Source organism: Mus caroli, chromosome 8, assembly GCF_900094665.2.
Source record: "Mus caroli chromosome 8, CAROLI_EIJ_v1.1, whole genome shotgun sequence".
Lineage (NCBI taxonomy): Eukaryota > Metazoa > Chordata > Mammalia > Rodentia > Muridae > Mus > Mus caroli.
The window spans coordinates 118457563-118475617 of record NC_034577.1 but is presented as its reverse complement, the minus strand read 5'-3'; the positions used below and the strand labels follow the sequence as shown (position 1 = coordinate 118475617).

The 18055-nt window shown below is 40.1% G+C and overlaps 1 protein-coding gene across 11 annotated transcripts in view; it reads right to left on the bottom strand.

Moving 5' to 3' along the window:
* The window catches only part of Pard3 (par-3 family cell polarity regulator), a 542245-nt gene that overhangs the window by 245274 nt on the left and 278916 nt on the right, over positions 1–18055 (bottom strand). For all 11 annotated transcript variants that reach the window (XM_021170615.2, XM_021170616.2, XM_029480762.1 and 8 more), the window contains exons 6-7: positions 5265–5356; positions 2807–2890 (exon numbers count right to left, since the gene is read on the bottom strand). In XM_021170615.2, coding sequence (XP_021026274.1) covers positions 2807–2890; positions 5265–5356 — 176 coding nt within the window. The remainder of the gene's footprint in view (positions 1–2806; positions 2891–5264; positions 5357–18055) is intronic.

Genomic DNA, 18055 nt, shown 5'->3' with positions numbered 1-18055 from the left:
GGGTAGGGAAGTGGGGGGCGCTATGGGGGACTTTTGGGATAGCATTGGAAATGTAATTGAGGAAAATATGTAATAAAAATATTAAAAATTAAAAAAAAACTGAGTAGACTCAGTTTCCAAAGCCAGACACTTTTCTACCAGCTCCCAGATCACCTGCCACCTGACTATAGCAAATCCCTGGAGAAAAATGGCGTCTATTCATCTCGTTTTAGATGACTGGCTATCCTCATCATAGGGTGATAAATGTCTCACGGGTTTCTGATGGAGAAATGCGGCATTCTACAGATCTTTTGTTTCCTGGTACCCACAAGGTGAGAGCCTCTCGGGATTTCTGACAGAACAGAAAGGACCAGTTTCAAGCATTTCTGGAATCTCTACACTCCTGGAGATGGGACCCTTGAGTCTGAGCTACCACATCCATCACTCACATTATCCAACCAACCCCAGAGAGCTAGAACCATCAAGTTCATGTAGGATTGTAGAGCCTGCACACAAGTGGAGTGAAAACCAAGCACGTCTATCCAGTTGCCATGGGGAAACTGGTGGTAACCAGCGGGGATTTATGAAGTGTCTGCTTTTCCTAGATCCAAGTCTTTTGTTCTTTATGTAGGGAAGCTGCACACAATTTTCCTCATTAAGAGTCAAACTGGAAGGAATTAAAAATGACTCAGCTCCAGAGTTGCTAGTTCTGCCGAAGAATTTGTTTGTTTCCTTGATTGGGTTCTGTGCATCCAAACTCAACACCATGGCAACCACCAACTGTGGTGGGCTTTGCAATATTTTTCTGAATCCATCCTACTGGCAGGTTTATTTCTGTTTTCTCCTTTCGCTTTAGGCTTGTCATCTGTTTATTTTATCCTAATGTCTTTTCACAGTGAGGTGGGAAATGTGTAATGCAAGACAGAAAGTAACACGTTTGCAATACAAATACTGGTTCAATGTTGGCACATACACAATAATCTTATTTGTGATGAATTACAGCTCATGAGCAGTTTCAGACACATCGGCCCTGAGAAGCTGGGATCCATGGTTTTTAACTCTTTCTCAAGTTTCTCTTGAGATAATTCCACATAATATCTTTAAAAGGAAATAAAGCCAAGGTACCTTTGAAAAATTATTTAGCTGAAAGTCCTTTGAAGATTTTTTTTTCCAGAGTTTAAGGTGAAAATAAAAGAGGAAAAAAACGGAAAAGGGGAATGAATAAAAATCCCACTCCAAAATTCAAGGTGAATTTTATACTGAGCTACAAGATAGTGCATTCAGGGTACTTCAAAAGAATGTTAATAAACTCAACTTTCAGTTTCAAGTCCACCCACAATCTATATTTTTTACCAAAGGAAAACATAAATCTGGACTTGCCGTTGTTGTGATTAATGGGAAAGCACTGCAATTGCTCAAAGTCTTAGAAACACAGCATATATCTGGATGTATGCTAATTCATGCTCTGCCTTCTAGAACACAGGACAACAGTGTTAGCACATGTGGCTGGTTCTCTGCCACTGGTCTGGGACCTCGCTGTTCTACATTCAGATCTTCAGTCTCCAGCCTCAATTCCAAATGACCATCCTGGACTTCTATAACTGATGTATGTTCACAGCTATAGCCCTCAGCTCTCAGTCACACATCTCCCCTGCCAAGCGTGGTTTCCTAGTGTGTGCTCCAGGTTCTCAGCCACTGGTCTGTGCTTTGTTCACCAGTTACAGTTCTTCTTGCCTGTTCCTATTGCTTGTTGTTGCCCTGGGTTCCTAGTCACTGGGTAGGCTTCCAGTTCTTAGCTTTCTGATACTGGCATAAGGCTACTTGACAATTTTTTTCTACCTAAACGGGGAAGGGGGGGCGGAGGGGGGAGAGGTGAAATGCTTTTAAAAGAATAGAGTGAAAACAATAAAAGTTGATTAGGGGGTTCAAAAACAAGGCATGAACATGTTTCACCAGGTCATCACAAACTGAACAAAAGGAGGGAGGTGTCACACATGAATAGGAAGGACCCCACCTGGCCAAGGCACCCACCCATCAAGCATTAATACACAAAACTAACCATAATACTTATACACTTTTATTTATAATAATTTATATATAAATCTATAATATCTATAATAATCTATAACATATGAGTATAATTTATAATAATTAAACAACAAATTATTTATAATAATTTATCATATATAATTAGTTATATAAGAAAAACAACACTATTTGAATATATTAAAGCCCCCAAACTAATGTTTACTTCACAGTTGGGGGCAGCTGGGAGAATCAAGACAACTCATGTAGTATTTGTAGACTTTACAGAATCATATTCTTTGTAGTACTGAGGATGAAAATAACAGCACCACATTTGGTGTAGTGAGTGAGCATTTGGAAATTAAAGTCAGCTTGCCCAGCTTTCTAAGGAAATTTTTTTTTAAAAAACTCAGTGTCTTACCTAATTGCAGAAATGAGCTAAGAAAGACAAATTTCAAACAAATTCCCACCTAAGATACCCAGGTAATTTTTACTGTATGATTTTTTTTTAACATAATTACTGTAGCTCTCTGGGGATAAATCGAAGCATGGTGGTTAGCTTGCAACAGAGTATGTAAGTACCAGGATGTGCTAAATGGTGAGTTAGTTAATATAATCTGAACCTACAGATCTTCCCTGTGCATAGAAACTTCCTCAATCAGGCTGTGTATATTCTGTAGACATATTTACAACGAAAGCAAGCAGCTGTCCCCAGTGAAAACCTTTCCGTTATGCATGTGCGAAGTCAACACAGAAAACAGTGGACATTACGATCAATTAAAAAACCTGCAAGATACGTTACCTGCCGCCTCGAGCACTGAAAGGCACTACATGGATTCCCAGGGGCCCTCCATCGTTGGGGACTTGTACGAGCTTTACCATATCACTGTGAGACAATGATGAATGAGGGAGCATGAACATGGACTGTCAACAAACCCAAACAGAAACACAACAAAACAAAAACAGACACACAACAAAAAAACAAAAAAAAAAGAAAAAAAGAAAAAAAGAGAGAGAGAGAGAACAAAACAAAATCCCGGACTGACAGGCGACGGGCGCATACATACACACTCGAGAACACAAGCGTGGTGATGGAGGCAGCACCCAAGACCACCTACCTGGATGCTAGTCTGATGGCATGGGGGGAGCAATCGTCAGAGACAGCTGTATTAATAGGGACACAGAAGGTCCTCTTGGACCATTCTGTTCTGAGCAATAAGACTTCATGCTTTGGACATTAGTATCTTGATGTTACTGAACACTCCAATAGCTAACTTGGGAACTCTAAGGTTAGCTAAACACAGGCATTGTGCACACATGGCACATGACAATTTACAACATGATCCAATGCATGTCACTTCATCCTTCCAAAAACCCAGTATGGTCACACAGCTTTTGCTCCCACAGGTTGACTGTCTAGAAGAGACCGCTAATGACCTCACAGCTCACTATGAGGATCCAGCCTCCACTTCCTTAGCTGCAGAGACTATGAGGGTGGTTTTTGAAGCTGGGACCCACTGAAACCAAATGCTTCTCCTGTGTGTAGCTGATCTTTAAAACTATGAAACACATTCCATGAACTAGCATGGAGTTGCTTCTGAGCAACTGCACTTAGCTTGGTGGCCAGGAACTGACATTATTAAAGCCACTTCTGTGGATCTTGACTGGTAGCATTGCCTTGAGATTAATGAAGATGGTAATATAGAGAAGGTAGATTTCTAGACTACGTGAGATGTTTTGCTTCCTTTTCCGATTTTTTTAAAAAACATATACACACATTTTCAGAGAGCTGCATGTATACCGATCCATATTTGGAAATAGAATGCCAATTAAATATCTACTATAAACAATTTGGAAAACTGTAAGTTACTACCATTGGATTCAACAGGGATCCCAATGTAGTTTTTAATATAAAACAAAATGCCAAGTTTTGAACTATATTTCTTACATAGGCAGCTGATAACATAGGTACTAAAAATGTCTCACTTATATAAAGAATAAGTCCAGCTAACAATAAAGATAGCCAACAAAGCAGACTCATGTATATAGATTTAATTACACATATTAATTAAATTAAAAGTCTGGTATGGTGCTTTATGCCTATGATCTCAGAATCCAGCAAGCTGAGGCAGGAGTAGGACAGACTGCTATATGTTTGAGACTAGCCTAAGCTATAAAGGGAGGCCTTTCTCTAAACAAACGAACAATATCTGTCCACACAGCTAAAATGTTTACTAAGGTAACATTATGTATAAGTCATTTTCACACAACTATATAAAACTCATGTTTTTAAACCGCTAATACAAATTTGAACATTTGCATCTCAATGAAGAAAAGCATTAATTTTAATGGTTTTGTTTTAGTCTACATTCTCTCTGTAAAAAAAGGTGGTACCCCAAACATCTCTTAAATGCTGGTGGTTGCATCTGTAAATCCATGGTATCTAAGTCTGCTCAATCCCACTGTGATGTTCCTAGCATGCGCGCGCGCACACACACACACACACACACACCTGCCCTGGAAGATGTTTATTAATAGTGTTGTCTTCACCCCACACTTAGACCAGAAAGTCAAAGAAAAGATCAGCATGACTGTTCTTCCTGCTCCAGTCTACCAGGGGAGGAGCTGAGAGCAGTCTCCACTATAAACATGGTAATGTACCAGCTCTAAAGCTGTGAAGTAGCAAAAGGCTAAAATCACAGTCGGTCTGGACTCCTACACTATGGCATTCATCATCCTATCAAGAATCTTCACAGACCCTGTTTCTTCAGCTAAATTGTGTGCATGCATGTGCTTGTGTGTATGTGACCGAGGCATACTCTATCCAACTAATTTTTGGTATTAAAATAATATTCTCTTATTAATTTTAATTATCAATATGAATAAGATGAATATGTTTACTCACTTCGCAACCTTGAACAAATGATCAACAAACAGACAGGTAAAGCAATCCGAAAACAGTTACAATGTTTACAGAGCTGTTAACGTGACAGACATCTTCAATCAAATACTATGCTATTGTAATTTAGCAGTTTTTGCCAAGACGTGAAACCCTGGGTGGGCACATATGAACTTCCACGCCTCGCTGCTTACAGGACATCACACATGAAGTTTGTTCTTGGTGAACATGAAGCAGTGCAGGCATAGCTTTTACCTAAGCACAAACATTCTGCACGCCATATGCTTTAGAACACCTGCTGCCATAACGATGCCGCACATACACAGGAAAAAAAAAACGAGGCCAAGCCATAGGGACTTACTCGAGGGAAAAGTTGGGCATGTTCTCCAATCCAGTATCAGCATGTCCAACTGGCTCCACTCGGCTGCTGTCTTCTTCTGTGCCTTCCTCATCCTAGAGGCAGAACGACAAAGAAAAGCATACTGGGTTATGAAGGAAGCTTAGAATCACTAGGATCCTGTTAAGAGGTCTTTTGTCCAGGAACCCTTAGGTGGTAAGACAGAGATGCTTTCCTGAACAAGCAAGGAAGAGTCTCAAGAGACAGTGTGTCCCAGGCAGTCAACAGAGAGTCCCAGGATACAGAAAGAAAACTGAACTGTAATTAATGCAAGTTTCTTTATCTTGTTATTTATGTCACTTATTTTTAATGTATGTTTTAGGCAGTAATTTTATTGCTGCAAAGTTGTGATATATTTCTAAGTGAGTACATTTACATTTACAGCCTAAAGCACTTCAAAAACCAAAACAGTTGGGGTGCTAAGACACCATGACCACGACCAATGACATTAATAGCGAAGTCTTTCCCCCATCACTTACTAACTCAGCTTGTCATGATGAAAATTTAGTAGGAAAAATTCAAAGCCTAAAATCGAAGGCTTCTCAGAAAGCATCCCTAAGCAGCTGAGTATCTTGTGCCTCTCACAGGACAGAAGCCTTGGTTATAGACTCTTACCCGTTTAGAGGCACACAGCAAGACCTAAGGCAAGGGGAACACAAACACATCTGTGTATACAGTCCCTGTACTTGTACACCACCTTTGAAAATGCCCTATTGTGTCACAGATATTGTTGAGTATGTTTGTATTCCAAAAGAAGGAAGTGGGATAAATACTGTTGCTTGTATGAATAAGTGAAATACAACCTACCCAAGAGCCCTCTTTTCCTTATCATCTTGTTGATGTTTTCCCATTAAGGAGTTCACCAATCAACCCTTCCTTGACTCTTTGAGGCCACTTGAATAGTAAGGAGCATGCCTGATTGTTATCAGTGTTCTAAATCAACAAATTTACAAAAGATTCATTTTCCAAATACAATGGTTCAGAGGGCCAGGCGTATTTCAACTTGAATGAACTGTTTGGCAAAAACAACGAACTCTGTAAAAATCTTGTTAATCAAAGCAAAACTACCCCTAGCAATCTCTGGTGTTGTCTAAAGGGAGCTATTAAGTATAGCTTAGTTGATCTACTCCCATGCTTATAAAAATAATTTAGGTACACACATAATTTAATTTTTTCCTTCTACTCTTTATTTCTGTTTGTTTTACTATGAATTCATTAAACCAACTGCATTAGGAAAAGGGTCAATGAAGATGAAGAACATTTTTTTTTTTTTAATTTGAGATAGGGTCTCATACTCCAGGCTGGCCTAAAGTTCCTCTGTAACTACATTCTCGATCCCCTTGCCTGTGGTGGGATTACAGGCACATGTGACCATGCCTGGCCAATTTCCTCTTTCTCGCACATACTTAACTTGTGAGATATGTATTATATAAATGATACACACACACACACATAACATATATACATAATGTATATAATTTATTATATATAATTACATATGCATGCATGCCATCAACAGATACATCAGTCAACAAAAGAATAAACAGGGCAGACAGTACAGAGCATTGCTAAGGGAGCTTAGAGAAAAGCGGATCACTCCATCACATCTTTCTGTCACCTCCTGCTCTGCTGTGGCATGCATCCCGGGAGTGGCAGACATACCCATGCATCCTGCACACCCCACTCCGAGGAGCTGGGTGCTTGAAGATGGATGCTCCTGTGCTTTGAGAGGCTCTAATATGTACTTCTTAACCATCTATCTCTCTTAAGCACTAGAATATAATACATCTCAAAGGTTAACAGCTTCTTGAACCTTCCTTAGGACAGCACTTTGAATGTAAACACGAACTCCCTAAATGATGCTTCTCCGCTGGGAGTTGGAAGGTGGAGAGGTGGCAGGATTGTTTATAAGTCAGATGTAAGGGGGGAAAAATGATCTTACAGGTTAAAGACATTTTGTTCTAAGATCTATTAATAGTTTAAGCCCCACTGAAATGTCACCAAGATGTATCCCCCACTGAAACACCTATGTGGCACCAGGAAAACAGCCACATTAAAAAATAACCCACCTACAGAGACACACCAGGCAGAGGCAATTTACAGAGTATTTCCCTACAGGTAAGCCCCCAAGCATGGAAGAGACTATGGGGATCTGTGTATGGAATTTAGCTAGGGTGCATGAGACTGTGCTCAGTGGCTGAAGCAACTACAGCTTAGCATCTTTTATGTGGGTCAGCATCAGGTACATTATATATAAATTATATACACATACGAAATCCTATATTTTGTCTCGTATGTTGTAAAAGCCATGTACACACAAGTACTGTCAGCAAAACTAAATACTGCATCCCACTGTAACCATTAAAAAAAAAATGAAGTCCAGCTAACATACAATCAATATTTAAGGACTATCACACTAAGTAAAGCTAGATACTAGTAAGGAACATCCAGGTGCAGTTTCTCACCCCCTCTGTTATAGTTAGGAATGCAGAGGTTGAAATTTCAGGTTGAGGCATTAAAACACTGGAAAGTGATGCTGAGGAAGGAAGGTGATACCTTCTTTGTCTCTGTGTCTTCTGAAAATTGGAAACAAAAGAGACATATTTCTCTCTGGAATAGATGATCCATAACTTTGATGACCTAAGCCCCAATTTAGCACGGTGCTTGAACACTATACCTGCCAAACATGGCAATTTACATATGTCATTAAAACCAAGTACCAGGGGCATTTCCATTTACCATAGAGATGGTAAGGTGCATTTCTTGCTTGTTCAGGGGACCTGTGTTTGGTTCCCAGCATTCACATCTAATTAAATAACCATCTGTAATTCTAGCAACAGGAGATAGGAAGCCTCTGGCTACACTGGGTGCCTGTACTCATTCATGCACATTCCCACACAGAAATACTCACACAGGCAAATTCATGCTCATTCCTACACAGAAATACTTACACAAGCAAATAACTAAAATAATAAAAAATAAATCTTAAAAAAAAAACAAGTACTTGATATAAGGAATATACCTTGACAGATATTTTAGAGTGATTAGATATCAATATGACATATTAAAATTTTTACCTTATCTACTTTATGTGTATGGGTATGAGGTTGTATGAGTTTATGTTACCATGTGTGTAGGAGTCCACGAAGGCCAGAAGAAAGCAATAGATATCTTGGAATTAAAGTTACAGGAGGTGATGAGCATATGTGTGGACGCTGGGAACTGAACCCTGGTCCCCTGCATGAGCAGGTAGTGCTCTTAACCACTGAGCCATCTCCCTGATCCCTGATACATCTTATAAAATAATGGTAGGCTTGCCTGCTGTTCCCCGTTCATTCTTTCATACTCTGCATGCCTTGCAAAATAGTTTAATATAAACAAACTGCCCATTCAATCACATGAAAATCCACAGTGGGGAAACTTGCATAACACCTGATGTTTATTGCGCTTTGCTGAACACACAGATTTTCACTGTGAATTGCCTCTGGGGATGAGAAAAAGCCAACACACACACACACACACACACACACACACACACACACACCATCAGGTGGAAGAAGAAAACACTGTGGATTACTAGTAAAGGAAATATTCAAAGAGATGGTAAATGCCAGCAACTGTGATTACATCACAAACATATATAGTTACGACATGCTGTGGGCTAGCAGTCAAAGGAACTGTGGCAGCTGCGACCCGAGCTCCTCCAGAGCTTGCAGGTGTGCCTACAGTACTATGACAGACCCTGCTAGAATATGCAGGGCTAGTGGAAGACAGAAAACAAAAAACAAACAAACAAAAAAATCCCACGATCATAGTGTCAAAGCCAGTCTGCTCCTTACCCATAGCATCTCCCCTGTTGGAGCTTCTGTAAGGCAGCAAGAAGTGGGGGATGCTGGACAGAAGAAAACTGAGAACAATAGGCCAGGTTTACTGTGGCTACAGAGGGAGATCCTGTGCCTATGTTACTGTGCATACTGTGCAAATGTCCTCAAAACAAGGCTGTCCTGAAATGAAGGGATGACCATGGGGACCCATCAGATCCCGTGTCCTCGTGTCATGTGCTACCGTTACAGCTAACGTACGAACGGAAGCCTGAAAGTCAAGTGTGCGTGTGTACATTTTTATCCTCCGTGGACCTTTCTTTACACACTTGTTTAGCACCGTGCTGTGACAAAACCCTGGAAACTGAAATAAAGCAAAGTATAGTACCAAGGAATCTCAGATGGAGGTGAGGGAAGGAGAAACCAGTTCACACTGGACACGATATCTGGAAGACAATTTCCCCACAAGGAAAGGAAATAGAAATTGTTTCAATTTAAAAAAAATAGCTTGGACAAAACCAGACACTTCAACAATTTCAATGGGGCAATGGTTCTCAACATGGGGTCTCGACCACTTTGGGGGTGTCAACCGAGCCATTCATGGGGGTCACTTAAGGCCATCTGCACATCTGATATTTAAATTAAAATTCTTAACAGTAGCAAAACTATAGTTAGAAAGTAGCAACAGAAATGACGTTATGGTTGGGGTCACCACAACATGAGGAACCGTTAAAGGGTCGCAGCATCAGGAAGACTGAGAACCACTGCAAGGGAGAACAGGAGTTGGAAGAAAGATTCATTCATATTGGCAAAACTAACATTTCTTAAGTAAAAGAAGTTAACCTCTAGAAAGCATGAAAGAAAATAAATTTATCAAGGTATCAGTTCTTACCTGGCTGTGTACTGCTGTAGTGCTGACTGAACCTGTGGGTGAGAGAGGGGACTAAGGTTGCCAGGGACAGGGATAAGCACACACTCTGGCATGGGTCTACCACAGCTCTGAAGTACAGTCCTGAGATGATAGAGGCAGGAAAGAAAAACAGCCCAAGAGTAGCATAGTTTCCAATTTTCCACTCCAGGGAATCCACAGATTCCGGGAAGAGGAGGGCATTAAGACATGTGAGACAAGGGGAAGGCATCTGGGGAGAGAGTCTGCACTGCTGAGAGGGTTGGCAGAGATTGCTTCTCATCCTGAGAACATCGCATTACTTCCTTTAATTCTGAGTGCAACCTGTGAAATGACTGCCTGTGATGAAGGCATTTTAGCATCGGCTAAACACTGAGTCTTTCCAGGCTCCAAGAGGGACCTGACATTAGACTTATTTTGAAGATATAAGGCAAGGAGTCCATACCTGGTCCCTGAAGGGTGTCTAGCTTCTAGCAAGCACTCTTCAGGGTTCCATTTCTTGGGTGGTGGGTTGACAGACGTCAGATGGGTAATGTAAAGGACTCCCAGATGGCAGTTTGCAGAGCTTCAGAAAAAGCCAGTATCTTAGGGACTACAGTGTAGACACATCCGCTCAGATTCTTCATGTAAGTTCAGATGTAATTTACTTATCAGAGGTGACGCATAAGACAAAAAACTCTACTGTGTTATTACTTTTTTCAAGTTTACAGAACAAAGGGTGCCCCAAAATCCAGTTTAAACTCTCACACGGAAAGGGAACCAATTTTATGAACTCCTTGCCCACTCTATAAAACAAAATAAAAGGGGGAAGAATAAAGAAAGCATGGAAGTATCAGAACAGTCACAGGAGGGGAAAGAATGAGATGCCCAATTAATGTGACTGAGGGAAGAAAATAAAATTTTCTCCAAAGCGGCCACCATGTAATGTGAGCTTCCACCCAGCTTAACGTATGTTACAACCCAACTCTAGCATACAATGGTGTAACTAACCAACTGAGCCTCCTCCAGTCTCAAACCGAAGGCTACCAGGTTCTGCCCGTGTAAGCAAAAGCCCACTGTATTTCTTTTCCTCTTATTGATGAAAAACAACCCATGCAGCCTTCCACATACTTCCTTTGGAGTTTTGCCAAGGTCTACAGCCTTTGTTGTCTGTCTCTATGTAATCAGTCTTAGTCTTTCAACAGAGAAAACAATCAACTTGCCACTCAAGGGACAAAAGGAGACAGTTTGGGGGTCAGGTCATCCATAAGAGGTGAGAGTACTATGTGACGATACCTGTGCCCAGCTGCGTGAAACGTCAATGCTCAAGACTCTCCTCCATTATGGTAATAACCCAACGATTAACAACCTTGGAGCAAAAACCTCAAAGCCCCACTCCACAATTCATCTCTGAGCGGTAAGTACTCACGCAAGCCATTCAGTATGGAGAACTACACCTGTCTAAGCTAAATATCACCTTAATTTGCAGAAATTTTTAATGGTTTCAGCTACCCTTTATTTGAGCGCTAAATATTTTGTGGTCTTCATAGAACAAAATTTCTGAAGCTCAGAAAGTTAGGTGGATGCCACGTTAAGATAAATGAGAGTAATTAGAAAAGTTAAAGGCTTCAATCCTGCCTTCATCTGTTCCTGTGTTTAGAAAAAAGTAGCAACTGTTACATGATAAGAAACACCACCACACTACCAATTTCACAAAGCTCTGCAAACTCAAGTAGAAGCCATCATCCACCTGTGTTGGAACATAGAGTATTCCAAGGAACTAGAGAGTTTCAAAATAAAATATCACAGTTGTAGAAAGAAGTTTGTCAGTTAAGGAATCACGTTATTAAATAATAAAATTCTATTTCTCTTTGTACATTTCCTACCTGCCTATCGCTGACTTTATGCTTAAAACATAAAAATGGATGACCCTGTAGTAACCTCTCAAGTTTATTGTACATTCTCTCAAAATCTCTTCTTATTCTTAGCAGAATACAGAATACAACATTTTAAATAATTCTACTACACTAATTATCTATTAAATGTTCTCTCTCATACTTTTGACAGTCATTGCAGAACCTACCTGACTCAGTGAAAGACTTATGACTTCATAAACTACAGTATCTTAGGGAAAACATTTGTTTGGAGGTAGACAGAGCGAGCGAGGCTACTTTTTAAATTACACTTGATAGATTATTCTACAGGGACATGGCTTCCAAGTCCTTCTGAGAATTGTGAAGAGGATTCCAGAAGGTATTTGTGTTGGGGATGCAGCTACTTGATTAATTCGCCAGCTCCCCAGGGGAGAGTAGTTCCCACCACACTTGAAAAAACATCTGTGGACATAGGAACTTCCTTACTGAATGATAAGATCGCATCAGCCTTCCAAAGAGATAAAATAAGATAGTAGGTAATACAGGTTCACCCCATGGTCAGGTCACTGCATTCTATGAGAGTAACAGGATGAGGGGAAAAAAACCATACAACAACAACAACAAGTCAGCCAGGTGCTGGAGGTGGCACACACCAACATTCACACATAGAGGGAGTTTAAAGCTAGCTTGAACTACAGGAAAAAAAAAAAGCATCAGCAGAAGAAATTATTTAATTTTCATTTAATTTTGGTAGGCCATATGTACCTAAAAAAAACTATTTATTCACTTCTCTTAAGTTTTTCAATTTAGTGAAATACATTTTTAAGGTATACCACTATAAGCTTCTAAATTTCATCAGTATCTACCATAATGGCTTCCTTTTTCATCTCTAATTTTATTATCTGGGGGTGAGGGTAGCTAAAGGGTTTTCAATCTATGAAACAAAAATCTACCAACAACAACAACAAACAAAGCCTAATTCAAACACTCTCCAAAGACAGGACAAAGTCATAGGATCCTGTGAAACAAAAACTTCTACAGGAACTGAGTTAACAGTGGCCAATGGTTACCTTTCGATAGCTGACCAGAATAACACCACCTGGCTTTGTAATGAGCACCAACAAGAAGTACTATGATTCAGGGACAGTTGGACACTATGCATTTTGAGACATGAACAAATCTGTCTTCTATCAATATCATCTAATTACTCAAAATCATTGGGTAATGCTTTAAAGGGTTTGGCTGCTAGGCATGGTGGCATGCACCTGTATCCCAGCATTCCAAATTCCGGGTCTACATAGTGAGAATCTTTCTGTTAACAACAACAACAAAAACAAAGATGAAAACTTTAAAAGCACACATATATAAAAAAGAAATTAAAGATAAAAACCAATACATGTTACAAATGTGTTTTTTGGAGGGAGCCAGATACACATATCAACCACCTCAGAGTGCGAGTTTTTGTTTCAAAATGTCAAATTTTCCTTGCTTTGAGACCTTTTTATCTCCACGATATAGTAAATTTGAGGCTGGCCCAGAATATATGATACCATGTCTCAAATAAATAAATAACCTTTAAAAGTTGAAAATTTATATACTGAGGTTAAAGCAACAAGGAAACATGAAATAAAATAGAGGGCTGGTAAGATGGCTCCGCAGGTAAAGCCTTGATGACAAGCCTGGCAGCCTGGGTTTGACGCCTGTTACCCATGGTGGATGGACAGAGACTCCTCCATCTTCTCTGATGTTCACATGTGTGCTCCCACATACATGCACACACTAAATAATAATCATAAAAAATTTAATGAAGACATTTAAATCAGTAACAAAATTCTTAAGGAATTATTGGTGCTGTTAGAGCAACTCCTTAAAACAATCTTCAAAATTTAAAAATACATGTTCAATCACAGTGCCAAAATTTTACACACACACACACACACACACACACAGAGAGAGAGAGAGAGAGAGAGAGAGAGAGAGAGATGTATAAAAAATGAAAAATGTAAAATGCTAATTGCTAGCCTGCCCTGATGATTTGGCAGCCCTGGTTAATGCTGTTGATGTCCATATAACCCTTAGTACAGCCCTTCACAATAACTAGAAGAACAGACAATATCTTTACACAGCAAGGCAGACCTGCACACCCACCTGGCAAGCTCCTGATTGCCTGTAGAGTTGAGCTATTACTGACATGCAAAAGTTTTATTAGTGTTTTCTGAGTATACAATATGAAATTGGGTCCTTCTGTGCAGTGGTATACAGGAACAAGCCTGGAGGCAGAAATCCTGCCTCTGCCTTGGCCTATTTAATTCACTAAGCCCAAAAGGTGATGTGTCCTAAGCCCTAAACCTGCTTTCTTCACTTGAATACAGGACATGACAGCTCTAACCATTTCACCATGATCAGGCAGTGATGAAATCATGGAAAACACTATGTGGAAAATAAAATAGTTGGGGAAAGATAGAGAACCTGTTCTCTCAACCTCCAAGGAAGAACTCCAAAAACCACAAGCATGTCTACAGCTCATTGGCCCTCACATCGAGGAGCAAGCAGTTCTTATGAGGGAAAATCTGGTCTAGCCAGAATTCCTCCCACTTGCAGAGGAAGAGCTGTGGTCTAAAAACTTCATTTATGTTCTGTCATTTCCCCATGCTTGTACGTCATTTTCTACTTGTGGGATGTGACCCAGAGTTGTCAAGAAGTGAACACGACCCAGGGACACTGGCCAGTGTGGATGGAGGCTCTGTGAGAAAATAAAATTCATGACAAAAAAAAAAAGTTCTGAATATATAATAAATTTGCTTTCATATAAAGTGAGGGTTTTCTCTATTAAGTTGTCCATGAAGAGTTTTGCTTTAAGGAAAGTACATAAATAATGGTCATTAGAGGATGTTCAGGAATGATCCTGTAGGGGTTGGTAAGATTGCAATGGATCGTACTGTATCTTATAGCACACGTGTTCTCACAGTGAACATAAATCTCCTAGAAACTGGGAGATTTTATTTATTTAAAGCCCATGACAGCTTTGCAAATCTCTTTTCATACTCAGATATTGTTGCACAGCACTTTCTCTGGAAGGCAACTTTGTTACAAACCAAAGACTCAGAAAGTGTGTAAGTAGGGCACAGGAGGACTGCTCCTGGCACTTCTGTCTTAGTTAACAGGAGACACAGGTTGATTGGGATGGACCATTGGTGGACTGAATGAGATTATTAGATAGATTAGTACACAGGAAAGAGCCACAGTGCTGACAGACCTCGCCATAGTTCCTCCTCTAACTCTTTGTCCTTGCCCTTCTCCTCTCCCCTCCCCCATTTGCCCCCATTTATGTTTTCTTTTTAAAAATAAAGAAGACTCAGGGAATTTAGATGAGAAAAGTGGTTGAATACCAAAAGTGGAATTTAATAGGCCATTCTTATCAGAGCTCTGAAGACAGAGGTGCTAAGAGCCAGGTGGAAGCTGGCCCCCGGTTATGAGATTTTTTAGGAGGAGAAAAATCCATGACTGGTGAGGGACCATTCACGTGCTATCATAGCAAAGAATGTGGCTGCTTTCTGCTCTTGTCCTAAGACTTGCCCAAGGCTGAATTAAAAAGTAATGGACTAATTTCTTTAGTGTAGGAGATTTCAAGATAGTCTAATATTGGCTCTGCCACATACTTATTAATCACTTTTGTGCCAGTCAACAATGCAAAAGAGCAAATGAGACAGAAAGAAATACGGAAGTTAAAGTCTGAAGAGAAAAAGAGCACCAGGAAACTTAATGTCGTAGCAGAGGCTGGTGCTGAAAGACATAAGGGGACTGAGGCCTGCTCTGAAATGGAGCAAAGGGAAGGATGCCCTTGTGTCTTTCCCAGCAAGACGTTCTACATCCCATTATCTTGTTAGTCAACCAACACAGAACCAGACATGGGTCCTGTGTTAAAATCCTCCTGCTAATACACACTGGAAGAATGTGTACTGACTTACTGCTTCCAGTGCAATGTTGTAATTTCACAAGTGAAGGGGACCCACAAACTTACACCGAAACTCATAAAGGGAGATGAAGGAAGAGAGGGAAATGAAATTAAGCCAAGCCACATCTCTCAATATTCTAGCTCTATTCAACAAAACAAAAGTTAGCAGGAAGATTTGTGGGGAGTCCGAGAACCCTATCATCTCTAATAAAATAAAGCTATGTTCACCATAAGTTTACAGCAGTGACCGGTCTGAAGACTTAATTCTAAAGTGTGATTTCAAAAGTTTAATATTAATAAAGCTTCCATGCTCGCGTAGTTCATAATTGCCAGAATATGACTCAAGTGTCCACTCAATAGAATGAGATATTAACTGTGTGGCATTTGTTGTCGTGGTGGATAAGCATGGGCAGTGTATGAACAGTCTGTGCCTCTCTTTACTCCCTTATACACAGAATAACAGGATTGCCTCATTGAGCTCTCCTGAGGGATAAAGGAAGTAATTAACACGAGAGTGAGAGAACATTTGCCTTCTAGCCATTAGATGCTAAGTAAGCTAAAACTGCCTCAAGACATACAAGAGTAAAAAATTAACTTGTAACTAACGAATGGCCTCTAACTTATGTGGAACAAAGTTTAGTTACAGCAATTAACATATATCTGGCTGACCAAGAAGGTGATGTACTGATAAAATGTGACTTTTTAAAAATAATTACTATGAAAAGACATAGCTCCCTTTCCCATCTAGAGTTTGAAATCATATACATATTTTTGTTTATAGATTAATAGTAAAATGTTATCTCTGATAAAAATTTTTATTAAAACCACTATGAAAGCTCAAGATAATTTGACGACTTTGATAATTTCAAGTTTACTATGATAGGCAATCATCAATCAATCATCCATTTATCAACAGACATATCTCCCTTGTTGTATAGTGCTGAGGAGTGAGCCTGGGGCCTTGTATATACTTGGGAAGCACCCTATCGAGCTAACCTCCAGGCTAGTCACAGGACATATAACACTTAGAGTAATTAAAGGATCCATAAAATAAAACATTTCAGCACTTAAGACTAATTTCCTCAAAGAACAACTATAAAAGACTGTTTTAAATAAAGGAGAATTTGTATCAAGGAGATTTCCTTCATGGTCACAAGATACCTGACACAGTCAACCTAACATGACAGAGGAAGGCTCGAGATGGGGAAGAATTCATCAGGAGGCTTGCTGTGGATTTAGAGACATCATGGCCTAGAACAGGACAGGAAGGAAAGACGGTCACCGCATGGTAGCCATGAGGTAAAGGAAGACAGAGGGTAGGCCTGGGCCCCATTACACACTTCATAGGAATTCACTCAGATAGGTCCTTCATTTACCTAGCCTCCTTACTCCCACACAACAGCACCTACGGGTACGACAAAGCCAGTAAAATACGGACCTTTGGGAATAGTCCAGATACAAATTACAGCATCCCTCCTAGTTACTTAGAGACAATTCACATCCCGGAAGGGTCAAGGCCACTGATATCTAACAGCTTCATGGTGAACAGCAGTACTCCACATTCATATTCTGGCCTCCTGCACGTTTTATACCCCGAGAACAAAGATTTTGATTGTCCAGTTTCAGCTGGCCAAATTGTTATTCTAGATGACTGTAAAGATGTTTCTGGGTAAGACATCAACACTTAAAATGATTACACAGGAAAAGAAGACCGCCCTCCATAGCATGTTTGGAACCAAAATAGAATCAAAAGCTGAGTAAGAGGGACCTGCTTTGCTGATTCTGGGAAACGAAGACGCTGGTCTCTCCTGGTCTTTGAACTGAACTGTTTAGTTTCCTGAGCTTGCAGGCACAGAGGGCAATTTACACAAATAGCTGAGGGTCAGGGGTACACTCCAGTTCCATGGAGGTCTCAGGAATTTGCGAACTACATAACCATGCCAGGCAATCGCTTAAAAGAAGCTTTTCTCTTGGGCTGGGGGGTAAAACTCATCTGTACAATGTGTGCTTAGCATGAGAAATCCCAGTTCATTCCCCAGCAGGCAGGGAGGAAAGGGCCTTGAGAGGCACTGGACATCCCCCAAGACGACACAACCACACTTACAAACAGATCAGCATAAATGCCCTTTACGGAGTCATCCGTTTGTGTCATTTATATTGAATTTATACTTTTTTCTTAGTAAATTTGTGATATTACCTCTCTAGGTGTGATAAAAATT